This window comes from Athene noctua, chromosome 11 (genome assembly GCF_965140245.1).
Source record: "Athene noctua chromosome 11, bAthNoc1.hap1.1, whole genome shotgun sequence".
Lineage (NCBI taxonomy): Eukaryota > Metazoa > Chordata > Aves > Strigiformes > Strigidae > Athene > Athene noctua.
The window spans coordinates 1,101,676-1,127,617 of NC_134047.1; the positions used below are offsets into that span (position 1 = coordinate 1,101,676).

At 51.5% G+C, this 25,942-nt stretch overlaps 1 protein-coding gene and 1 pseudogene across 1 annotated transcript; both read left to right on the forward strand.

Annotated features, from left to right (window-relative positions):
- Positions 1-1,733: 1,733 nt before the first annotated feature.
- LOC141964751 (RNA polymerase-associated protein CTR9 homolog) lies at positions 1,734-14,269 on the forward strand (annotated as a pseudogene).
- A 1,418-nt stretch (positions 14,270-15,687) lies between these two features.
- Positions 15,688-17,703, forward strand: LOC141964752 (T-cell activation Rho GTPase-activating protein-like). The gene is made up of 6 exons (XM_074915455.1): positions 15,688-15,750; positions 16,272-16,358; positions 16,556-16,717; positions 16,802-16,911; positions 17,067-17,262; positions 17,677-17,703. The coding sequence occupies exons 1-6, from the start codon at positions 15,688-15,690 to the stop codon at positions 17,701-17,703; spliced, it is 645 nt and encodes a 214-aa protein (XP_074771556.1).
- The last annotated feature ends 8,239 nt before the right edge of the window (positions 17,704-25,942 follow it).

Below are 25,942 nucleotides of genomic sequence, written 5' to 3' on the forward strand. Positions count from 1 at the left end.
GCCGGAGCTCTGCCGGCTGTTTAAAGCCTCAGAGCAAGTGCTGCTGCCGGATTTCCCAACCAGAAGCACTCCCAAATTCCCAGCACACAGAAACTTGTCCTTTAATTACTTTTCAATTACTTCTTGTACCTTAATTGTGTGAGATTTCTGCTCTGCCTGCAGATGTCAAAAGATTCTTTCTGAAAGCAGAGCAGGTCGTTCCAACTTGGAAAAAAGATACTTTGTCTTTTGGGAAAGGTGCAAATTAGAAGCTCTGCACAGAAACCGACCTCTGTCCAGAAAGCCAGAGGAGCAGCAGGGCTCTGCAGAGGGGCTGGGCTCCAGCACACCCCCCTGCTCACCCCCCCCATCTCTCCCCGCACCTCTCAGGCTTAATGCCTGTTCCTGATCAGCACCTCTTGGCTCTGGTGACCGGCACCCTCTGAAGCACCACTCTGAGGCGTTTCATCAGATTGAACCCCCCCAGCCCAAATCACCACAGAGAGCAGAGAATATTAAACGTGTCACTTCTTTCACACCTGAAGTACAAATAAAGGGCTAAGATTCACTTTCCCTGGGGTAACCTGACAGATAAACCCCGCAGACACAACAGACCCCGACAGAGAGCAAAACCCCACCGAGTTCAAGGTAAAAGGACGAGCACAGTCACACATCAGAACGTCTGGACAGCCCCAGATGTGACCACAAATATTTTTTTTTTTTTAAAGAAATTCAGAACCATGAAAAAGTTTGGGGTTTTTAGACCAAAGCTCTCCCCTTCCCCAGGGATCCCACACTCCCCCTCCAGGGAAATGGGCCCAGTCCCTGCACTCGCCCACTGCTGGGCCGGAGCCACCACCACGAGTGCTGGGGCTGCTGGGGCTGGTGCCCCCTTTGCAGGAGAGAAATTCAGTCACCACCCAGAACAAAGGGAGTGTTTGAAAAGGAGCAGTTCCCACTTGCTGGGTGAACCAACCTGTGTGTGGGATATCCCTCAGGGGAGACCATCGAGAGCTGGAGGCCTCCTGCCTAGGCCGCCTCCCCGGAGACCATAGAGCCCTGGCAGAGTGTGGCAGGAAGTAGGCCCTGTGGGGGCCAGGGGCACCCCCGGGGGGCTCCAGCACCTTGTTCTCCCCCAGCACCTGCCCACACTCCTGCCTGTGCCGTGAGGGGTAATTGTGGTCCCGGGGGGATTATTGGGGGGGGTGTTATTGGGGTTCTGTGGGAGTTGTGGGGGTTATTGAGGTCCTGGGGGGGTTATTGGGGTCCTAGAGGGAGTGTAATGGAGTCGGGGCGGGGGGGAGCTGGAGGGGTTTGGGAGGGTTATTGGGGTCCTCGGGGGTGTCTTGATGGAGATATTGGTGTCCGAGGTGGGAGGATTGGGGACATCCTGGAGGGGGTTCTGGGAGAGCTATTGGGGTCCTGGGTGTGTGTCTTGAGGAAGGTATTGGGGTCTGGGGCAGTGTCTTGGTGCTTGGGGGTGTTCTTGGGGTCATGGGGGAGCTGAGGGGGTTATTAGTGTGTGTGGGGGGGCAGTGTTTAATGGACACCTGGGGGCAGTTTCTGGGGGAGATATTTGGTTCCTGGGGACAGTAATGGGGTGCAAGAAGGGTCCAGTGGGGGCTTATGGGGGGGATCTGGTGGGGGTGATATTGGGGTCCTGGGGTCTCCTGGAGGGGTAATGGGGGTTTAGGGGAGTCCTGGGGGTGGGCTGGTAGGGTCCCGGGGAGATATTTGAGGTCTTAGGGGGTAAAATGGAGAACTGGGGGGCCAGTAGGATCTGCGGGGGCACTAATGAGGTTGGGGGGGGGAGGTTGAGGGTGTTTTGGAGGAACCTGGTGGTGTCAGATGCAGTTTGGGTGGGTTGCAGGGGGCATTTGGGATTCCTGCAGGTCCCAGGGGTACCTTTCCCCTCCCCAGTGGGTGCTGCTGCCCCAGGGGTACCCCGAGAGCGTCAGCCCCGACCCCCTCCAGTACCAGTGCTGGGACGCCGTGGGGGTGGAGGACGGCGCCTCCACCATCACTGGGGCCACCCTCACCTGGGTGCTGCACGGTGAGTTCCCCCGATGCCAAACCCCCCCTTTTCACCCCAAAATGGCCCTTGGTCTCCAGATCAATGTTTGACCACCAAATTCCCCAGGTTTACCCCAGAATTTCTGTTTGACCCGATTCGCAGAAACAGACTCTACAACTGGAATAGAGTTATACAGCAGGTACGTTTACTCTGGCACTGGGGTGCAAGGGGATTTCTCCACAAAGCTTGCACCCCAACAGCACATTTTACCAGAAACTGATAGAGTGTGGATATCCATATTCATTGGGTTACGTAACACAAACATCCATATGCATGAGTGAGGCTGGGTTAGTTCTAGAGGCTGGTGTCAGCAGCCGATGTTTTGTTTGCACCAGCCCATTGCCTCCTGGTGGGTGTCTCTGGGGGTCTGTTGGAGGAAGGCTCACAGTCCTCCTCACCTTGTAGTTTTCCATGGAGCATGTGCAGATTCTCTTAGCCAGTTTCTTGAACAAGAGTGGTTCCTGCTGGTTTACCCTCTCTATCTTATCAAAACCACCAGTATATTGGTTTCTACCGCCCGTACATGGCTATCTATCCACTTCAAAGACTAAACTTGCTAGAAGCCATCTGCTTTCCAAGGACATGTCTCTTATTTTTGCTGAACATTGTAGTTCTTGGTAAGTTTCCACAAAACAGTCAGGGCAAGCAGGATTATTAAGCAATATTCAGAAATCATTACAAGTTGCTATGAATTGCTGTAAGTAAATAAGTTGCATAGCAGGTGATCATTTTCTTGTATCAGTACACTTCTCCCCTGCCCGTGGTTTGAGAATGAGTCAGCTGTATCAGAAAGCAAGGTTGTCCCTAGGAGCCTTTCTTTAAATCTTAGGTCTAGTAAGGGGGAGGAAGAGGAAGGGGCAGCCTGAAAGCAAAGGCAGTTGATGTGGAAAGTCTTCTGTCAGCGCCTTTGCCATGGTGTCCCTCTGGATGCACGTTAGGGCCTCTAGTTCATTCTCCCCTTGTCCTGTTCCTCTCTGGCCACTATGCCTAATATGGAACTTCTAATCTAGGTGGAAAAGTGTAAAGGTTTTGACTTACATTTTGTGTAAGCTTTTTTTCAAGAAAATAAAAGATACACTTACTTCTTAAGTCAAGGACACATTTGTGTCCTGAATGGTTTTTGTTTTGTGGTGTTTTGTGTGGTTTAGGTTTTTGGTTTGATGGTTTGGCGTTTTGTTTTTTTTTTTTTTTCTCTTCCATGCTTTAAAATATGAAATAAAGAACAGTAACCAGTAAAACTAAATCTGTTATTCATTTAGTCAGTGCTATGGCTAAATCTTTCTTGTCTTTTCCAGCTATCCTTGTTTAAATAATAAATCACTGCACCATAAGTAAAGTGAAGACTTTCAAATTTCGTTTAACTTCCTTTTTTTCAGGACTATGCTAAAGCACAGAACTTGGCTCTTCATGCTTGCCATAATACAAAAGTTGAAGCAATGCAGGCAGAGGGTTGTTATCAGCTGGCTAAGTCTTTTCATGTACAGGTAGGGCCATTTTCAAGTTGAGATTACACTTAAAAATCTGTTTTATGAGAGTTCTAAGTGTGAAAACACTACCTGTTCTTTGATCCTTCTTTTTCATTAGGGAGATTATGATCAAGCTTTCCAGTATTATTACCAGGCCAGTCAGTTTGCCTCGTCTTCTTTTGTACTTCCATTTTTTGGATTGGGTCAAATGTACATTTATCGAGGGGACAAAGAGAATGCGTCACAATGCTTTGAAAAAGTTCTGAAAGCCTATCCAAACAATTGTGAGACTCTGAAAATCCTTGGATGTCTTTATGCGGCTTCAGAAGACCAGGAGAAACGGGATATTGCAAAGGTGAGCTTTGCTTCTGCCAGCATCATGCTTTTACATCCGACAGTAGAACTTAGAAATCAGACTCGAAATCAGACTGTACCTGAAGCTACATGAAACTCAGGGTTACTTGGCTGTAGATACGGCTGCCATGAGAGATCCTCTGAGCTGTGGAGAGTCACAACTTCTCGACAGAACTGAGACTCCTACGGGGCTGTGGCTAAAGCAAGTCCCGGAACTGCGAGGAGCCCCAGCCTCGCCTTTGTATTTGGCACTGTGCAAAGGGCAGAATTCCTCACATGTATGTTATAATTCTCTGAAGATGGTAAGTTAGCTAATGTTTTCCTGAAGGCAGCAAATTAGCTAGTGAGTTTCATAAAGCACTTGTCTTACCTTCTCTGGAAGGACGATGTTATGCTTTTTTTTTTAAATGACAGTGTGTTTTAATGTAGTGTTGGGTAACTAAATACAAAAGGTGTTAGACATCATTTTTCTTGCCGCTCATGTTGCTGTAATAGTTTCTGCTTCTCTAACACTTTAAGCAGGTTTATGTTCTACAGAAAAATTCATTAATGAAGGAAGGAAACTAATGCAATTTTTTTGGTGACAAAATTGTGCAGGTGTTTAAGATGTTTTCTTTTGCAGTGAGGTATATCTGTCTAGTGTTAAGGTTAATACCTTCACTCTTTCTTTTGATTGTTTTCATATTTTTTTAAACAGTTTGTGCGTCTGCAAAGAGGCATAATTATTTTTTGCTGTTTTTCAGGGTCATCTAAAGAAAGTCACGGAACCATGTCCTGAAGACGTAGAGGCATGGGTTGAGCTCGCCCAAATTCTAGAACAGACTGATATACAGGTGTTATTAATACACACCTGGCAAATTATGTGTGTGCTTCTCACAAGAGCACAGAGAGCTCATTCTCTTCTTTCTTTTATCCACGTTCTCTCCCTGTGTAAAGGGTGCACTCTCAGCCTATGGTACAGCCGCACGCATTCTGCGAGAGGAAGTACATGCTGACGTCCCACCAGAGATTGTGAATAATGTGGGTTCTCTGCACTTCAGGCTGGGAAACCGAGGAGAAGCAAAGGTGTGTTACTACTCAAAGTTTGAACTGAGTTTCTTGATCACCTAGAAGTTTTCCTTGAAGAATATTCTAGAGTCCTTTATTCCTTTTTTTCTTTTTATACTTTAGACATACTTTTTGGCATCGCTGGATTGTGCAAAAGCAGAAGCTGAACATGATGAGCATTATTACAACGCTATCGCTGTAACAGCGAACTATATAACCTTGCCAGAATCTATGAGGTGATGTCTGAACTTCATGAAGTGGAAAAACTCCATTAAAACATTTTAAGAGAACATCCGAATTATGCTGATTGTAAGAAACGTTTGGTACTTTAGTTTCACAGTCCTCCTTTTAATACCAAAACTCTTCCCATTGACAGTGTCTTCGGGTCACCTTCTATCTGTCTTTGCTTCTTTTCAGAGTAGTTTTGGGGGTTACCTACATGCTATTTCTCTACCTTCTTCTTTTTTTAAGGCCTGCATCATCCTTATAGTCTACTATTCAGCTTTAAGCCTTCTAATTCTTGGTAAATCATACTGTACTCCAAAACTCTAGCAAAATTAGCTTATCTAGACTTGCATGCCTTTGCTTACTTGCGCCCCACCCCTAACAAAGCCTTAGTACCTCAGCCCTCGGGTGCAATCAAGGCCATCCACTTGATACACCCAGGCTTTGCAACCCTGCCTGTGTGGGTGGAAGTAGAGACCCTCTGGGAGAATCATTTTATCTTGGACCTTGGCCCTCCTCCAGGGAAGAAGAGCTGTTGAGGGTGTTAGCACAGCTTCTATGGCACATCCTGGTTTTCCTCCTCACTCTGCTTTTCCTCTTGCCCTCAAGTAGCGGACCTGTGGTATTTGCTGCAAAGGCAGGGTGGTAGCCCTCGCTCAGCAAGCTGCAGCACACAGCATGCCCCAGCCTCATCTACAGCCTTTCCCCAGTTTGTTTTCTGTTGTTGCCTGCTAACTGATACTCTTCCTAAAGACCGTGGAGAGGGGAGAGCTGTTTGAAGTGATAAGAGAGAGTTATGTAACGGGTGTATCCTCTTTTCTTTGGGGTTTCCCAATCGTCTTTAACTTATGAAACTAATGAAAAACATTCACATTACTTTAACTGTCAGAAATCTACAATTTCTGTATCACCACTGTGGATGGACATTCCTCTTCACAGGGTGTGTCTCACGGTGAATAGGGTATGAAAGGTGTCTCGATGTTTGCTGTCCTTGGCAGACCAAGAAAAAGATTGCTTTTGAAATTCATGCATGGCCAATATTTTATTTGTTTGAGATAACTTTAATCTGTTTCCTGATTTTAATTTTCTTTTCCATTTCTGTTTTTAGGCGACTTGCGCTTGGGAGCTATGGCTAGGGATAAAGGGAATTTTTATGAGGCTTCTGATTGGTTTAAAGAAGTACTTTGGATAAATCTGGTTTGTAACCCTTTAAGTGTTTACAGTTAAAACACTTGAAATGCGACCTTCAAATTTTGTTTTCCTTTTGTTACGTTTTGATTTTGTTCACATAAACTAGGGGAAGAAGAAAAAACTACTGTAATCTGCTGTCTGTGTGTTTTGTTGTTCTTTTTTAAAATATAGAATTCTATTTAAGAAAAATAGTGTTTTATACTTGAAAAAGTAACCTTGCAAGGGAAAATGATACTTTTGCAAATTACAGTGAATTTTTATTTAGGACCATCCGGATGCTTGGTCTCTGATTGGCAGTCTTCATCTGGCTAAACAAGAATGGGGTCCAGCACAGAAGAAATTTGAAAGGATATTGAAACAGCCCTCCACACAAAATGATACTTACGCCATGCTGGCTCTTGGCAACATCTGGTTCCAGACGCTACATCAACCGGCAAGGGACAGAGAAAAGGTAATGGGCGTCTGTCTGCCCTGTGTGTGGTTTTATTTATTTAACTTTTGCAGGCTCTTAGCTACTCAGAGCCTTTCCTGATGCCTATTTGGCATCTTGTAGTCCGTCAAACTTCTGGGTAGATCTTTAATACCCCATTATAGACATGAGGGATCAACTGAGGTACTTCATTCTGCGGGAGAAGCGTCATGAAGACCGTGCATTAGCGATCTACAAGCAAGTACTCAGAAGTGATCCCACGAATGTGTATGCTGCTGATGGCATAGGTGAATATTAGACTCTAATTTTCCTTCAGAGGTGATGATATTCTTATGTTTCATGCTTTAGTATAGAATTGTTTTTGCAGGGCCTGAATGCTACGTAGTGGAGCACAGGAAGGAATGTCTTTCGTGTGCAACTATGTCCCTTAGTTTTTAATGGGGAACTTCATTCCGGCAATATTTTGTTTTCTTCGGTAAGAGTACATGGTACTTGAACCTGGAAGCTTACACTGTAAATATTACTCTCCCCTTAGGAGCTGTCTTGGCACATAAAGGATATTTCCATGAAGCTCGTGAAGTTTTTACCCAAATGAGAGAGGCAACAGCCAATATCAGTGATGTGTGGCTGAATTTGGCACATATCTACGTAGAACAGAAACAGTACATCAGTGCTGTGCAGATGGTAACATCTCTAAATTGAACTAAACAATATGTTGGGTTAGATGACTTCTGGGTGTTTCGCTGCTGTCATAGCAGCTGTGAAAGTTTCTGAATAATATTTTAACAAGTTAGGTCTGTTTCTAGCATGCTGTTAGCTGTCAAGTCTCGATTTAAAACCAAACTGCCAAATGTGGGTAAGGGGTAACAAAGCAACTAGCATTTGTACACTTTTTTTCCTTTTTTTTTTTTTTTTCTTTTTTTTTTAGTTAGCAGAGTTAAAACTTCATTGGGTTAGAATTTTGGTCTCAGAATTAATTTTCAGTGAGAGAGGTTTCAGTCAGCATAGTTAACTGTATGTGATTTACATTCAGATGTTACTGAAGAAAGTAAATGCAATTTGTTGCTGAGATTTTTTTAATAGCAACAGTTTTTGTTCTTGCAAATGACTGCATAAGTAATAATCGGAGCTGTCTGAAAACGTGTGCCATGATTTCTTTCACCAAAGTTAGTATCACAAGGTAATTCATGTTGGAGAAATTGGTTGAGGTCATCTAGTTCAACCTGCTCAAGCAAGCTAACTTCCAAATGTCAACCTATTCTAACTAAATTCCCTCAATTAGTGGATGAAAGGCTTACAAGTAAGCTGAAACAAAAGCGTACGCTGAACAGGACAGAAGCTAAGAACAAAATTCATTGAGAGTGGGTCCACACTGAGGCTCAGAAATACTTATCTCAAAGGAATCTTGAAGCTTTTTGTGATGGTCACAAGGAAGAGATACGGGGCCTTTCTTGGCTGATCAAGACCTCAGTAGTCCCTATCCGCCAGTGAACTCCTGTTAAAAAGCTTTGGTCACACAATCACATTTATCCTGTTGTGTTTGAATTACAGTGGGAAGCTGGGTATCATTTTCACCTTTTGATTTGTCAGAAAAACGTTGTACTCATCTGCCTGTATATTTCACTACAGCTGTTAGCAGAAATGTGTTTATTTCCTGCGGTGTTGTATTGTTCCCTGGGTTGTGCTATGCAGGCAGCACAAGCCACAGTCTGAGACACATGGCACTGGACTCAAAGGGAGATGAACTGAATAGTCTAGCTTACTACAGCCACAACAGTTATTCTACTGTACTCTACCACAAAGCATACCCACCCAAGGCAGACATAAGCTAAATACAAAAACTTTGACTCTAAAGATGAGTGAAAATTGGGTGCTCACAACAGTGTGATCCAAGAGTAGTGGATCCAAGCATTACAGTTTGGGCAGTTCCTGTACTGAGCTGGAAATAAAAATGACTTTGTATTTCTTACTATTTTGGAGGTTTAGAAAGGGTGAATGATTCCTTGAGAAAAGAGTATGTCAAACAAAAGGTGCTTGTTACTGGAAAGGATACAAGATTTGTAACTGAAGCTTTGATTCTAGACCCACAAAACCTCTAGTAACGACTCTTCCATTACACTCTAGAACAACTAGATAGCCCTTGGCATGCCAGGTTATTCAGCTAGGTGGACAAAACCAATATGTTGCTGAGTTATCTGAAAGGTGTGGATTTTTTTTTAATTAATTGCATCAGACACATGGAATTACTACATTAAATATGCTTCAATTTATAAAATATCTTGTATGAATAAAGAAAATAGATTTCATATCATATAGCGGAGAATAATTGAGTGCACTTAAAATAAGTCGTGCTTGTTGGACTTACTTTGCAAGTACCACCTATTGTAACGATTCTATTGTATTTTAAGACCTAGAGAGCCTCCTGCACTGCTGTCAGTTTCCAGGAAAATCAGGTACTTGCTACAGACCAGCAGAAAGACTTTTCTGATCAGTGAAAAGGAGGCATCTATGTAGCATGACACACTTTAAAAAGCAAAAGGCATATTAGCAGTAATGCTTTTTAGGAATAGAAACGCTTACTGGAGTTAGGTTAAATAAGTAACGATTATCACCTCTTGTTTTGATTTTTTTTCCTCTTTTTTTTTTTTTTTTTTTCCCATTTCAATATGAACACTGCCTCCGAAAGTTCTGTAAGTATCAAAATGCTGAAGTTTTACTGTATTTGGCCTGGGCACTCTTCAAATGTGGGAAATTACAGGAATGCAAACAAACTTTGTTAAAGGTACGAACATAAAACATCATCTATCACAGAGTGAAATTACTGTGAGTTGATGCATGTTTGTGTCTCTAAATTCAGTAGTCTTGGATTGAAATAATGGTGCTCACTCTCTGTATGGCGCTTCAGCATACCCCTGTATCACACTGCGGCACATCTTCACAACTTGCTTTTTATTTACAGGCCAGGCACGTAGCGCCAGGGGATGCAGTCCTTACGTATCATACGGCTTCAGTGCTACGAAGACTAGCTACCTGTGTCCTGAAAGATGTAAAAAGCAATCTGAAGGAGATGCTTAATGCTGTGAAAGAGCTGGAGCTAGCCCACAGGTAAAGATGATTTGTTTCTAATCATTAGAATCTATTTTGTTGTTCCCTTGTGGTAAATTTGCAGTATAGATCACAGATCTGGTTAGACAGACCATCATCTCCTGTGAAGCGCTGTATGCAATTCTAGAGTTTCTAGTAGGAAAACAAGACTGAGCCTGACAAAACTGTGTATTCAAACTTGCTCGAGAGCCAGTTTTGTTTGGCCACATGGCCAATATGTTTCCCAAAGGGTTTTGTGTTACTACGGTGAAGATGTGCTTCTTCCTGGAAAAGCACAGTTGGAAAAAAAAAAAAAAAAAAAAAAGTTGAAAATTATTCCACTAACTTAATACTTGTTTTTTATGATTTCTTTCAAAACAGCCTATAAGGCTCAAAAGCACATCATTATTATATAAGGCTAGTTAATGACTGGTAGTTCTTGAGAACTAATTTTGCCCTCCTATTGGCAAATAAATCCTAATTACTTCATGTCTTAAGAACAGAAGGAGTTTTGGTGTGTTTGGGATCTTTCAGTTCTCTTTGAAAAAGAAAAAAAAAAAATCTGGGCAGAGAACAGTGTGATTAATCTGATCCAACTGTAACCCTCTTCTTCAACCACTTATTCTGCTCCTAGGTATTCCTCCCGTATCTGGTGCTTGCTTTATGCGCTCCTAGCTCTGCTGTTATGTTGAGGATAGATGTTGCCTTTCATTAATTTTGGCAACTGAAGCCAGCCTTTCCCACAAGCAAGCACTTCACAATTCTAGTGCTTTACATAATGCAAACTAAAGATTCAGACACAAATTCTAACTGAAATTCCATTAGCAGCTTGCTGTTACTGTTTTGAGACAGTTGCTTGAAAGCCTTTATTTTTCAGAAGTCTATCACTTTGGAAAATATTTTCCATAATCTAAAACTTCAGCAAGGAATTATTTTCTCCACATGCACAAGAACTTGAGTTCAGTCTAGCACAAAAGTTCTTAATTTAAAATGTCTCTGATGGAGTATGGGAAGAAACTGGCAACCTTGAAAGTTAGGAAGTCGTTTTCTTCAAATTAACTGAAGAAACTGTTTTCAAGACACTGATCATCACAGCTTGCGCATCGACTTGAAGGTTTGTTGTATTCGTGAGGGCCTGTCAGACAACTAGGTTCCAGGAGGGTGTTCTGGAAGGTCTTGTAAAACATGAGTTTTCCTTCCTTTCCTGATGCTGGATTCAAGCAATTAAGCTGTGACAGACAAGGAATAAATCTGCGGGCATCAGCAATGTACTTACTGCTAGGAGCAGTAAATGAAATCTTAGAAGTCTCTTTAGAATTTTGCAGGGGGTTTGTTCTGCTCTAGAGGGGTTTGAGAATGTTTTAATTTTGGAGAACTCTGAATGTGCATTTCTACTGTTGTATTCAAAGGGGCTGCACACAGCCAAAACTGGTGAGATGTACTCATCTGTTGAGTTTGAGAAGATTGTAATTCAGGAGTAAATGCTTTGGTTTAAGGCAAAATGACAGTAAATATATAAGTAATGCCATATTTGCTTAGTTTTGTTGTTTTTTCCTCCAGGGTTGCTGAAGACAGGTTTCAGATGGATGGTTTTAAACAAACGGTGGTTGAAGGGGGTTTTTTAGTTGTTTGTGGTTTTGTTTTTTTCCTTTATCTTTGAATCTCATCAGTTTACTGAAGGGACATCATGCTACAGAGTGTTGGTGTTGGTAGCCCAACAAGCTACTCAGGAATGTGAATGCAGAAGCCATTCCTATCTGAAGTCGTCCCAGGCTGTTGCTGCTGAAGCACTGAGCTTGCTGTTGGGGTTCTGTGGGAGTTGTGGGGGTTATCGGGGTCCTGGGGGAGGGGTATTTGTGTCCTAGAGGGAGCGTAATGGAGTCGGGGTGGGGCGGGAAGGGGGATGTTCTGGAGGGGTTTGGGAGGTTTACTGGGGTCCTGGGGGTGTCTTGGGGGAGGCATTGGGGTCTGGAGGAGGGTCCTGGTGCTCAGGGGGTGTTAATTGGGGTCATGGGGGAGTTGAGGGTGTTATTAGTGTCCGGGGGGGCAGTGTCTAATGGGCTCCTGGGGGCAGTTTCTGGGGGAGATATTGGGGTCCTGGAGACAGTAATGGGGTGCAAGAAGGGTCCAGAGGGGGGTCACTGGGGTCCTGGGGTGGATCTTGTGGAGGATATTTGGGTCCTGGGGATATATTGGGGAGGCTAACGGCACTCAGTGGAGTCCTGGGGGTGGGCTGTTAGGGTCCCGGGGAGATATCTGGCATCTTGGGGGGTAAAGTGGAGAAGTGGGGGCCAATAGGATCTGGGGGGGGACAAACACTAATGAGGTTGGGGGGAGGGGGGGGCGCTGAGGGTGTTTTGGAGGGACCTGGCCGTGGCAATGCAGTTTGGGTGGGTTGCAGGGGGGATTTGGGATTCCTGGGGGTCCCAGGGGTACCTGTCTCCCCCCCGGCAGGTGCTGCTGCCCCAGGGGTACCCCGAGAGCGTCAGCCCCGACCCCCTCCAGTACCAGTGCTGGGACGCCGTGGGGGCGGGGGACGGCGCCTCCACCATCACTGGGGCCACCCTCACCTGGGTGCTGCACGGTGAGTTCCCCGGATCCCACCGCCCCCCCCCTTTTCACCCCAAAATGGCCCTTGGTCCCCAGATCTGTGTGTAATCCCCAGAACCACAGTTTTGCCCCAATATTTCTCCACTGACCCCCAAAACCATTTTTGCGCCCCAAATTTCCCACTTTGAACCGGTGTTCCCACTTTGCCCCCAAATCAGCCTCAGCACCCTCAAAACTCTTACATTTCATCCCCAAAATCTATCTTGAAAGTCAAAACCGCATAGTGTGACTCCAAAATCTGTTCTAGCAACCCCAAGAGCCTTCCAGTTTCACTCTAAAATCTTTCTTGGACACCAAATTCCCCGTTTTACCCCAAAATGTTCTAGTTTGACTGCCAAATCTCCCACATTCTCCCCAAAACCCCTCTTGGATCCAGAGAATCCCCCAGTTCGACGCCATAAATTACTCCAGCACCCCCAAACCCCGCCAGTTTCATCCCCAAACCCCCAGTTTGACCCCAAAACATCCCTGTATGCAAAATCCCTTTTTCCCCCCCTGTAACCCAAATTCCCCCATTTCACCCCAAATCCGCCATACCTGCAATTGCCCCTTTTCACCCCAAACTCCACCATGGCCCAGATCCCTCAGTTTCATCCCAAACCCCATGTTCCCCAAATCTCTCAGTTTCTCTCCAAAATTCCTGCCATGCCCCAAATCTTCCAACTTCATCCCAAAACTTTTTTGTCCCAAATCCACCAATTTCACCACAAAACTCCCTTGTCTGTGGGCACTCAGGGAGCTCTGGGGGCGGGGTCTGTAGCACAGTTGGGGTGTCGAGATTTATCGGGCTCCCCGTGCCCCTGGTGACCTTATCCCCCCTTTCGGTGCCCCCAGGGCAGGAGAAGGAGGGGCCCTTGCTGGAGGGGACCCCGCCGTGCCCACGAGCTCTGGGCGGAGCAGCAGCTCTGCTACAGGGAGATCCCCGAGGCCTGCGTGGGCTCCTGCCAGGCCAAAGACGCTGCGAGTGTCCCCCCGTGTCCCCAAAACCTCAGGGGGTCCCCACCCCATTTTTTGGGGACATCGTGATGTCCCCAGCTCAACACTCACCTCTAGGGTCGGTGGCCTCTCTCTCTCCTGAGGTGGCCGCACATCCCTGCGTGCCCGCGGCTGGAACCAGAGGGGCTCTGCCACCCCCACACGTGTGCTGCTGCCCGGAGCCGTTCTGTTCTGCGGCGTCCGAGGTTTGGGAAGGCCCTGGCGGCAGAGGGCTGCGGAGGGCAGGGGGCGGTGAACTCCCCGCAGGGGCTGTGGTGCCCGGCTGGGTGATTCCTGCTGGCCGAGGGCAGGCAGTGCTGGGGGCGTGGCCTTCTGGTGGGCGGGCCCATCCCCAGAGCCCCGCCCACTGTTCGTTAGCTGTCCGTCGGGGTCTGGCCGTTGGTCCGTTGGAGCCACCGGCCCCAGCGCCGGCAGCACGGAGCTGTGCTGGCCCGGAGCGGCGCTGGGAGGAGGCAGGGTCTGGCCGAGCGGCGCTGACCGGGCTCCGGCAACCCGCTTCCCGTCCTCGCTGTCCCCGGCTGGGCCGCGTCCTCGGTGCACAGCGAGGGTCCTCCTGTCCCGGGCAGGATGGGCCAGGCCAACGGCTGCTGCGGCTCCAGGTGGGCTCCCCCCGCGGCTCGGGGACGGGGGGGCACGGCCGCGCCCCGCAGCAGCGGCCTTTCTGACACCCGCCGCGCTCTGCTCCGCAGGGACGCTCTCGCCGACGCAGAGCCGGTGCTGAGCGCAGACGTGCAGCTGACCCGGGGCTGCAAGAGGAGCGAGAGGCGCCTTCTCCTCCTCCAGGGTGAACTGGTGGTCACCAAGCTGCGGTGAGACCCTCCGAGCCCAGCTGCCGTCGCCCCACGCCTGGCCCCGGCACAAGGGCTGGCACACCCTGGCCCCAGGCCCCGGGACCTGGGTGCTGGATGCACCAGTGCCCGCCCCAAGGGCAGGGGGGGAGCAGGGCTCTGCCCGGGGGGGCACCCCAAGGAGGCCACCTCCAGCTCACTGCCTGCCTCCGCTCTCTGTAGAGGTGGCACCACCCTGCGCCCACAGCTCCGCCTGGCCCTGGACCAGCTGTGGGTGCTGAGCGACGGGAAGGAGGCGGCGTGGGAGGAAGAGGCAGAGGGTGTCGGCAGCCGTGAGGAGAGGAGCTCCCTCCTCTTCCTCTGGCCCAGGGGCTCCTGCACTGCCACTTTCGGGTGAGTCGTGGTGCCACGTCCCCCGGCCGGGCAGGAGAGGTTCCTGTGAAGGGCCTCTGCCCTCCGTGCAGAGCCTGGGCAGGGAGCGGGCAGCACGCCGGCAGGGAGGGATGGGGGGCGTTTCCACGTCCTGCATCCCCTGGTCGCTTTTGGTCCCCAGAAGGGAAGGGCCAAAGCAGCTGCTCTGGCATCACAGAGGGACCAGGGCTTGGGCAGCGGCTCTGTCCCGCCCCACGGGGCTTCGTCCTGCCCCTGTGTCCTTCCCCACGGGGCAGGGCTGTGCAGGCGCCCGCCTCTGCCCACGGGCTGGGGGGCAGCGGGGCCTGACGCCGTTTCTCCTCTTGCTGCAGCTCCCGGGCGCTGAAGGAGCTGTGGGTGCACACACTGCTGGGGTAAGCTGGGGGGTGCTGCAGGCACAGCCAGATGGGGAACACAGCTTCCCAGCTGGGGAGAGGTGTCCCTGCGGCTGCAGGCGGCTCTCGGGGAGAGCTGCCTGACGAGAGAGAAGAGGCGGCTTGGGGCTCACCCAGCTCTCTCCCTGTCCCTTCCCGGTGCACAGGACACCCGACGGAAGCAAGAAGCCCCGAGTGACCCTCGTCCCGTCACTCAAGCTCCTGGAGAAGGAGCGGAGCCGCCGCCACGCCGTGAGTGTCTCTCTGGCACGGGCACTGTCCCCAGCACTGCTCCTGCAGCCCAGCAGCACAGGCATGGCTGCTCACCTTCTGCCTCTGCTTCTCTCTTGCCCAGTGGAGGCCGTTCAGCACCAGGAGCCTGGAGAAGCTGGTGGAGAGCCAGGCAGAGGTGAGAACGGCTGCCTTTGCCCTCAGGCTGTGCCGGGGGGCAGGGATGGGCGTGCTAGTGGGGGGAGCTTGGGAGGGTGCCTTGGTGCAATTCCGGGAGTGGGGAAGGTTTAGGAGCCACCAGAAATGCCGGCATATCCTGGCTGGTGGAACTGGGAGGAAACCTGCCACAAGGGGCAGAGGGCCGGGGAGATCAGAGGGTCCCCGCTCTGCCACGCTCAGGCTGCTGGTGCCGGGTTCTTGCAGGCTGATGTCAGGAAAGGGCCTCCGATGGCCCCGTCGAGCAGTGAGGGAGGACTTTGCCGCTCACCAGGTGAGTTTGGGAAAGAAAGGCCCCTCCTGCAAGTGGCTGGGCTGTGCTCACTTGTGCCTTGAGTGTCCCCATGCAGGTTGGGCAGCCTGAGGAAAGACGTCAGCTGGAGGAGAAAGGGCAGCACCGGGCAGTGGCCGCTGGATGTGGTTCTGTGGGGACACGGGGCCTCTGCTGCTGCCCACAGCCTGGAGGAGGACAAAGCCAGGGCTGGGCCAGGCTGTCCTGGGGACACGCCGGCTCTCAGGAGCCCCCAAGCCGGATATGTTGAGCAGGAGCTGCGGTCCCAGCTGCCGGTCCCTGCCCGTCCTGCCGCACTGCTCAGCACCGTGCTGCAGGCAGGGCAGGGCAGGGCAGGGCAGGGCAGGCTCTGGGAGCGCTGGCCCAGCAGCATCCTCTGACACGCTCTTGCTCTCTTTTCCTTTGCAGCAGGAGGAACCAGCAGCAGCAGGAGGAGGAGGAGGGGGCTGCCCTGGCCCTTTGCTCTGTGGCGGAGCCCGGCCACTGCCCCGGCGCCACGGCAGGCGGGCTCCGGCTGCAGCAGGGCGCTCTTTGGGCAGCCCCTGGCAGCCCTCTGCGGGGAGGATGGCACGCTGCCCCAGCCCATCCAGGTCAGCCACCCTGGCCAGAGGGTCCCCAGCCCTCCCTCTGCAGGCTCCGGAGGGCCAGCGGGTGTCCCCGGGAGCTCTGGGGATGGGGCACTGGGCTCTTCACCCCCAGCACGGAGCCAGCTCTGGGCAGTGCTCTAGCCTGCGCTGCTGGAAGGCGGCTCCTCGGCCACACAACTGTCCTCCTGCCTCTCCCGCAGGAGCTGCTGGCCGTGCTGCAGCAGGAGGGACCATCGACGGAGGGGATATTCCGCAGAGCCGCCAGCAGGACAGCGCTTCGAGAGCTGCGGGAGGCCCTGGACCACGGCGCAGACGTCGACATGGGAAGCCAGCCCGCGCTGCTGCTGGCCGCCATCCTGAAGGTGAGCGCTTCTGCCCTGCGGCTGGAGGAGCTCCCGGCTGGCCCCCAGTGTTCAAAGGCTCACCTGGAGGCCTGGGCCTTGCAGGAATTTCTCCGGAGCATCCCCTGCAAGCTCCTCGTGACCGAGCTCTACGAGGACTGGATGGCGGCGATGCAGAAGGCCAGCAGGGAGGAGAAGATCTGGGAGCTGAGAGCGTGAGTGTGGGCAGCAGCCTGCCTGTTGAGCAGGAGCCCTGACCGCTGGCCCAGAGCACCTGGAAAGCTGCGCTGGCTCCCACCAGCCTCGGGCGACTCTGGGGGACGCTGTGGGCAGCATCTGCTTTAGTAGCGCCGTGTTCCCTTTCCCCCAGGGTGGCCGAGAAGTTGCCCGCAGCCAACCTCCTCCTCCTGAAGAGGCTGCTGTCCCTCCTCCGGCACATCGGCCACCACGCAGCCACCAGCAGGATGGGCTGCAGCAACCTGGCCGTCTGCGTTGGGCCGAACCTGCTGAGCCCAGCCCACGCGGACCAGCTCCCGCTGGAGACCCTGCTGGAGGTGACACACAAGGTGCGCGTCCCCACCTGCCAGGGCAGCCTTCCCGGCCCACCAGCGCTTGGCTGCGCAGAGGGCTCTGCCGGCCTCCTCCCGCCAGCAAATGCTGTCGGGGTGGCTGCCTGGAGGAGCAGCCCCACAGCCACAGCCTCTGGGCAGGAGCAGGGGGCAGGGGTGGCAAAGGTGCTTGGCCCCTTGTCAGGCAGCAGGGTGGAGACCGACGGTTTGATGCGTGCAGGTGAACGTGCTGGTGGAGTTTCTGGTGGAGAACTGCAGGGAGCTCTTTGAGGAGGAAGCGGGCAGCCTTTCCAGCCCAGCAGACCAGGAGCTGGCAGCCCCCCTGGAGAGATTCAGAGGTGAGAGGGGGGACTGGGGGTTGGCAGCGGCTGGGGCTTGGGGCACCAGAAACCTCTGTGTTCCTTCTGACAGGAACAGGCATCGAGTGTTGTCCTCTGAGCCCCGCTTGTCCTGTGGCCTCTCTTTGGCCACTGCTCTCCAAAGATGAACGTTTTCCTCTGCAGCATGAGCTGAAGCCTGCAGACAGGCCATTGGAGGGCTGACCACAGAAGTGTAGGGCTTTGGGTGGGTGTTGCTTTAGCTCTGTTTGCTTCCAAGAAGTCACCATGTTGCACCTGCTTTTGATTTCTAGATCTGCGTTTGGAAGAGCAAAGTGTCCCTGCAGGCAAAGTGGACACCGAGCGTCAGGCAGAAGCTTTGCTGCATGCACCCCCCTCTCTGCTCGGTGTCCTCACAGGGGCTGGGGGAGATACAGTGGTGGACAGTGAAAGGGGAGAGGTACGTCAGCTCCCCCAACACGGTGACAGCGTGTCTGGGGTAGGAGGGGAGTTTCCGATGAGGCCAAGTCGCTGCTGTGCCTCGGCCTGGCAGTAGAGCTGGTGTGGGTTTGGGTTATTCCTCCGCCCCTGGGGATGATACATAGCAAGGGAAATCGGCACGGTGGTGTCTCCAGTGCACTCGGCAGGTGTTTGATCAGCTAAAGGCCCACAGAAAGACAGGGAAGAGGAGTTGTCAACTTCAGGGGGGTTTGCTCAGGCCCTGTTTTGTCAGAGCTTCCTCAGGGCTGTTTGTGGGTCAGCAGGGGGACTGTGTGAACTGTGGCTGATGCAAACCAGCCCCAGGCATCTCCTCGGGAGAGCTGAGGGACCAATTTAGCAAGAGTCCCTTACCGCCCCAGGTCACTCCTTGCCACATGCCAACTGTGACATTTCTGGTTTAGGCACGGCCAGCTTTGCCTTCATCCACCCCCGAGAGCACGGCAGAGTCCCTGGGGCGCCCAGAACTACTGGCCAGGCTTTCCGAGGAACGAAGGTAAAATGAGCTGGCTTTGGTTAAAATCAGCACTGACTCCCGCGGGCTGTGGCTTTCTCTATCTAATCCCACTGTGGGGTGGAAAGATTTTCAGGCTCTGCCCAGGACCAGGAGAAGAAGAGGAGCCGGAAGAGAAGAGCGGCCTGGGGAGAGGAGAGCGACGGCTGCCCGGAAAAGAAGAGGAGGAGGAGGGAAGGTTCTTGTGGGGACGGACCAGCACAGAGCCGCCGGCAGGGGCAGAGGTCGGGCAGCCCAGGTGCGTGCCGGGCTCTGCTGCCCATCTTTCCCCCCTCCCCACACTGCTCTCCGTCAGCCCCAGGCGCTGGCGAGGGGCAGCGAGGGGCCCCGGTGCTGCGCGGGCTCTGGCCATAACTCCCTGGCGGGGCCCGGGGGCTCCCGGCCGAGCCCTGCGGGTGGCACAGGGGCCCTGCGCGTCTCTGCGCGCGCTCGGGGCTCGAGGGGCACTGCCCGGGGGACGAGGCGCCAGAGCCGCCCCGCAGGCAGCGCCAGCAGCAGCTCTGTCGGGGCGTCAGCAATCCCTCACACACGGTGTTCCCAGAGAGGCAGCACAGCCCTGCCCCTTCCTGCCGCCAGGGACTCACCAGAGCTTTCTGACTCTGCCCTTGCAGGTGCCGACTCGTGGTCACTGCCCGGACCGCTGTGCCTCCGGGGCCCCGCACTTGCCGTATGAAATAAAAAGTTATTTTCTCTCTTGTGACTGAGTCTGCCACAGGATATTCTGAAGCGGGGAGCGGTTGTTCTGAGGTGAATCCTCAGGGGGGAGTTTGGGATCGTCCCTTGTCCCAAGACCCTTTCCAGGGGGTGTCAGGGCTGAGTCGAGGTGCTTGAGGAGGGAAACCCAAGCCCAGAGTCACACGGGAGGGTGGAGGCTGGATGGAGCAGGTGACGAGAGCAGTGACAAGTTGGTATCACTCAGAATCTAAACGTAGCCGCCCCCAGCCCCTCTGACACCTGAGGGTAAACTGAGACGCAAGGGGGTTTATTTTCTGCCAGATTACCCTGTAAGGTGACAGGCGTCAACGCTGGGGACACTCCAGGGATGGAGACGTCACCACAGACACCCTGTGGCCACACTGGTCCCCTCCCAGTTGTGGGGCATCAAAGTGGGGTGCAGTCCAGGGATGGGGACGTCCCCAAGAGCCAGCTTGGGGTCTCTTGTGTCCCTTCAAAGTCATGGGGTGTCCATGTGGGGGACACCCTGAGGACGGGGGCATCACTAAGAGCCACCTTGGAGTCCCTCAGAGTCATGGGGCATCAACGTAGGGGACAGCTCATGGACGGGGATGTCCCCAAGAGCCACCTTGGTGTCCCCGTGTCCCCTCCCATGCCCAGGGTGACAATTTGGGGACTTAAGGAGACCCTGAGAGGTGTGTGGGGTGTCCTCATGACCCCCCCGGGGTGTCCCTGTGTCCCCCATCCTGGACAATGCCGTTGATGTACCGGTGGAGGCCGTTGGTGACTTTCCTTGTCAGCCCGGTGTGGTTCCCTTCCTGGGGGGTGGGGGAGGGGACACGGGTGACCACAGGCTCCCCAAACCTGAGGGGAGTGGTTGCAGGGGGCCTTGGGATGCACCTCTCCCTTCCCAGGTGTCCTCGAGAGTTTGAGGGGGATCCCACCAATGCCACACCCTTGTCCCTGCACCCCCACCACCACCTGCAGGGGGTGTGGGGACAGCAGGGACACAGTGTGGGGGGAAACTGGGGGGTGTGGGGGGGTGACAGTGCTGGGACCCCCCAAGCTCCTGCAGGGGACAGTAGGGATGTGGAGGAGGGGTTTGGGTGTGCCAGTGGGGGAACCAGGGGTGCAGGAAAAGGGGTGACATCACTGGGACCTTCCCCAGAGCCCTGCAGGGGACAGTGGGGGAGTTCCAAGTGGGGAACTGAGGGTCTTGGGGGGGCTAAGGAGGGGTCCTCCCAATTTTGGGGGGTTGCTGGGGAGGTTTTGTTGGTCCCAGAGGGGCTTAGGGGTCCCAAGCGGTTGAGGGGTATCCTAGGGGAACTTGAGGTGTTCCCCACTATTTTGGGTGGCCTCAAGGGGTTTTTGGGCATCCCCATGGATTTTGGGGGGCTCTGGGGGGGTTGGTGGTTCCAAGGGGGCAAGACTGATAGAGAAAAGCAGCTCTTCTCCTCAGCACCAACCCTCTGCCTGCCACCCCCCCACACGCCCCCCCCTCCCCAAAAAATCACCTTCATTCACTGTCCCCCCCAATCCTTCCTTCTTCAAAGCTGTGTGGCAGCGACGTTACGATGACGGGATGAAGAGCCCACTTTGGGTGGTAAAGAGCTCGCTTTGGAGCTGGAGGAGGAGAAAACCCACAGAGCCCTCTCAGGTCTCATTCCAAGGACTGAGAAGCCTTAAACCATGGAGAGGGAATCTACTCGCTGCACCCCGAGTTTGTCAGCAACCTGCTGCTGTTTCCTGGACAAACACTCCTGCAACTAACCTGTGGCGTATTTTCTTAGGTGTATGTCTTTAGTAACCATTGCCTCTTTGTACCTTTCCTGAGTTTTTCTTATCTTTAATTTCTTGAGCTTTCTGATTCACACAATACGGGACAGAAAACACAGAAGTGAGCTGTCTGCTCTATTGACCAACCGAGTTCATTTCCAGGGACCTGACACAGCTTGTAATATCCAACACACCTAATTAATGACACACCAAGCCAGGTCTCTTTCTGTCCTATGTTTTTTATTGTTTGAAATCATGTCTTAATAATTTTTACATACAATAATCATGTTACTAAATTGTATTACTAAAAATAAAATAATGATAAGCTCAGCCGGGTCAGAATCCAACAGAAAGTCAGGAGCAGGGGCAGGAAGGACGTGATCTTCCCTCACACTAGGTGGGTGAACTTCTAGGTGCAGACTTGGACCTTAATAGAAAACACAGCACACAACAAAATAAAGTTAATTCTAAGCAGTCACTCTCCCCATTTATTTCCTCCCACTTTCTTTTGCCTTTTGACTCTCCATGTGCTTATTTATGCCAAAGCTTCTTTCAGCTGCTGACACACTACCACTGCAAACCGAAGAACTTGCCAACGTGTGAAAGTTTCTGCTGAGAAGGCAGAACAGCCGCTGCTTTGTTAGTGCAAACACACAGAGGAAGGGAACCTCTATTTCCACGGGCTTCTATCCCATGTGCCACCATGTCACTACTTGTTGGGCAATTTGTACAGGATGCCAAACACGGGTACTGCGATCTGACACACAGGAGCATTTAACCCACACTTCCAGCCCAGAGGTCCTAGCAAAATTTTCACATACCTCTGGCTCTAGCCAAGGGTAGTGGCTGCACTGCAGGAAAAATAATTTCTAAAAGCTTCTGAAGTCAGCCTCTAGTGATAGGACTCAACGCCGTTACTCCACGAGAGATGCTGACGGCACTACTAGGGGAGAGCTCTTCAGACTCCTGCCCAAGGGAATTCTGGGGACGGGAAACATCAGCTACCCCGAGTTTTTCCTTCACAAATTTCTCTTTCATGATGTTTTAAAGAACCATTTCACATTATTCCGCATATGTTCGTTAGCATCATTCCTCCTCTCAAAGTCCTTCACCCATTTAAGATTTCCTCACAAACAAGTCTGAACTTTGAGTTCCTAAGAAAATCCATCAATGCCCAGGAATCCCTCGGAAAGCCACCAGTGTGCAGTCCAGGTTAACACCTCCCCGTGTACCCACAGGAGAGAAACCAAAGAGGAGATGAAGGCAATTTCTCTCCCATCTCTCCTCCCAGGTGCTTTGAGGTAACGGTTACACCCAGAACAGGGAGACGCAGAAAATCCCGGCACTGGACCTCTTCAGGTTCTGGCCTCCTCAGGGCTGTCAGGAGCTGAAGGGTGTCGCTGCAGAGAAGCTTTAGTGAAAGAGACACCTGCTCCTCAGCCACTGCTGCCACACTGTAACTCTCGGTCCACTGTCATCTCTGCCGTAGCTGAGCTCGCAACCTGCATACGGAACCCTCTCCCTGCTAATCCCTGGAATCACCCCATCCACCTGGAGAGGGGCAGCGGAGATCCCTCTAGCCAGCCTGCTCCTCCGTTACGGACAGGTAAAGCAGTTACCTGGAAAACGAACGCTCCTTCGGACTCTTCTTTATATTCCATCCCTTCCTGAACCAGCTGTGAACTCATCTAGTCTGGACTTTTTCTTTTCCCTGTTAAAATAAATTTGACCGTTATCACAATTACAGCTTGACCTTTATTACAGAAAGACAAAAGAAACAAAACATAGCCAGAATGAGAAAATGCATACTGCTTGCAGATGCAAAGGTGGACATGCTATTTAAGCAAAACCAGTGTAGAATTCTTCCTACAAGTCTTAGGGAAAGTTTTAGGATGACATTTGCCTTCTTTTGGTTTTGCATGTTTACCACCTGCACCCAGAACGTCTGTTGGAGAAAACACTCTGTCATTTCTGCTGATGTCAGATGCACTCGAGTGTAACTGCCGTCCGACAGCCCATCGAAACACAGACGTGAAAACCAGCCCAACTTCACTGAGCCAAACCCCCACTCCTCTTTACGTCTCGTTCTTCTCTGTCAAACTCCTCCCGAGATAAGGGAGGCCAAAGGCACCCTGCTTGTGTCAGAAATGGCAGCGGGACCAGGGGAGCGACGGTGCCCCTGTCTCGGCTCTGGTGAGGCCGCTCCTCGAATACCGTGTTCAGTTTTGGGCCCCTCGCCTCCAGACAGACCCTGAGGGGCTGGAGCGCGTCCAGAGCAGAGCAAGGAAGGTGGTGAAGGGTCTAGAGAACAAGTCCTGTGCGGAGCGGCTGAGGGAACTGGGGGCCTTTAGCCTGGAGAGGAGGAGGCTGCGGGGAGGCCTCATCGCCCTCCACAGCTACCCGAAAGGAGGTTGTGGCAAGGTGGGCGTTGGTGTCTTTTCCCAAGTCACAAGCGACAGGAGAAGCAGCGGCCTCCAGTTGCACCAGGGGAGGTTCAGATCAGCTACTGGGGAACATTTCTCCCCCGGAAGGGTTGTCAGGCATTGGAACAGGCTGCCCAAGCTACCATCCACGGGTAGATGTGGCGCTGAGGGACATGGTTTAGTGGTGGACTTGGCAGGGTTGGGTTATCGGTTGGACTCGATGATCTTAATGTTTTTTTCCAAACTCGGTGACTCTACGATTCTCCAAAGGAGGAGCTTGTGCCATGGGGATGGCGTGTGAATGAGCCATTGGAACTGCTGCTGGTCCTCAAGCTGGTGACGTGTCTGCAGGAGCTGGGGGATATCCTGGAGGAGGGAGAGTGCACCCAGCAGACGGAGCCGCCCAGGTGGGAACTGAGGTTGTGGCGGTACCCCCGGGGGAAGAGGACGTGCGGGGGGGGTGGAGGATACAAGGGAGGTGGAGGCACCGGCACAGAGAGCGGTGTTGGTGCTGGTAGTGCTGGGCCCTGCGTCCTCTGGGTACGTTCACTGCGTGATCATCCTCGATTTGAGCTTCTAAAGAAACAACGATCTGTGCCTTCTTATTCCCTTATAAATCAGCTGTTGTGTCCGTTCTGTGTTATGGCCTCGTTTAACAGGTTACAAGCAGCAGTATATTGAATTTCTGTAGCCTACTTACACTTCCCAGTCTGGCCTGCCACTTGCCGAGCGAATTTTGCCGGCTCTCACTGGATGACCTTCAGGCATGGGGAGAGAAAAAAAATCCCTTTCAGTTTACCTGAAGATAATTTTTTAAGAGCAATTTGTAAGTTACGGTTACTTACCAGTTGTGGGTACTGATCGTCCCTGGGGGCCCAGAAGACTTGGTGATGCTCTCTGTCCCAGTCCAGGATCCTGATAGCCCTTGTGAATTGGTGCAAACAGTTGGAAAATAAGCTCTACCCAAACACAAGAATCACTGCATATGGTGAGAGAAAACCTACCTTCTCTTCCCACAAACCACGGACCAACAGCGGGGAAGGTCGAGTACGTTCCATGGCAGCCACCAGCGCAGCAGGAGCCACGGGTGCTGGTGGAGGTGCTGGTGGCTGCTGCTGCTTCTGCCTCTGGATAATCTGTGCATAACCAGTGCCATTTCTGAAGTTGTTCACAGCCTAGAGGCAGAAAAACATTTACAAAGAGGTAACATGAACCTTCAGCAGCTTCATGAACAGAAGTCTCCACAGAGTAAAATTACTGGTGTATTCCCATAGATACTGTCCTTCCTAAAACAAACCAACATACAGATATATTCCGATTAGATCTAAGGGAGAAATTCTTCCCTGTGAGGGGGGTGAGGCCCTGGCACAGGTTGCCCAGAGCAGCTGTGGCTGCCCCCTCCCTGGCAGGGTTCAAGGCCAGGTTGGACGGGGCTTTGGGCAGCCTGGGCTAGTGGACGGTGTCCCTGCCCGGGGCAGGGGGGTGGGACTGGATGGGCTTTAAGGTCCCTTCCAAGCCAAACCCTTCTGTGATATATGAACACATCCCACTACTCACTGGGGCTAAGGATTGGTAACTCAGACTATCTGTCCGTAAAGCTCTCCAGTGTTAACACTCAATTTGAAACCGAGTCAATCCTGTTAAACACAAGTGTGAGCTGAGTTTGCCAGATTCTCTCTCAAGAGTTGTCAGCATCTGTAACAGCAGGTAATGTATTTGCAAAGTAAATTTAGCCTTATTCCATTTAGCCTTGTTTAAGGAGATGTAAATTAATATTTTCTTCCCTTTCGGCTAATTGACTGACCAGACTTTTCTTAGAGTTTTTCTAAAAGTCACCGCATTACCTGGCGTAGGAACTTGTTGGCAACCAAAGTATCAGGAGAAACATCTGCCTGATGACACGATGGGCACGTATGTTCCTCAGAGTCCAGCAATGCTGTTCTAACACCTGGGTATAATCAGAATCATCACAACAGGTTTTAGCTAAACTAAGGAAATTTTGGGGGTTCTATTCAGTTCTAAAAGCCTGTAGATGGTTAATGGGTGAATATGGTGCTGAATTGAGAGCACGAAGTTGAGAACTGAGAGCATGAAATGTTCAGCAGTGTAAAAAATGTCTAGTATGCAGGAAACAGCTGCCCAGCTTTGATATTTCACTACTGTAACATTGGAAGATGTAGAGTAGGCCGTGTCTTGATGTTTTGACTAGTCTGTTCTCCACTGTCCAGCAGAGTGAGAAGTCACCAACCTCAAGGTTAATGAATAAGACACATCTCCAAAACCCATGAGTAGGTTCAAGTTCTGAGAGTTTTAACCTGCTCTCCCCTGGAGAAGAATGTGGATTAAATGCCTAACGAGCCATTTGCTGCAGACCACAGCAAGTCACCAGCGCTGGCTCTAGAGTTTTGTATGAGACAAAGGACTGTGCACAAACTAAATGCATTTGATAGCGAATACCGCAATCAGCTGCACCA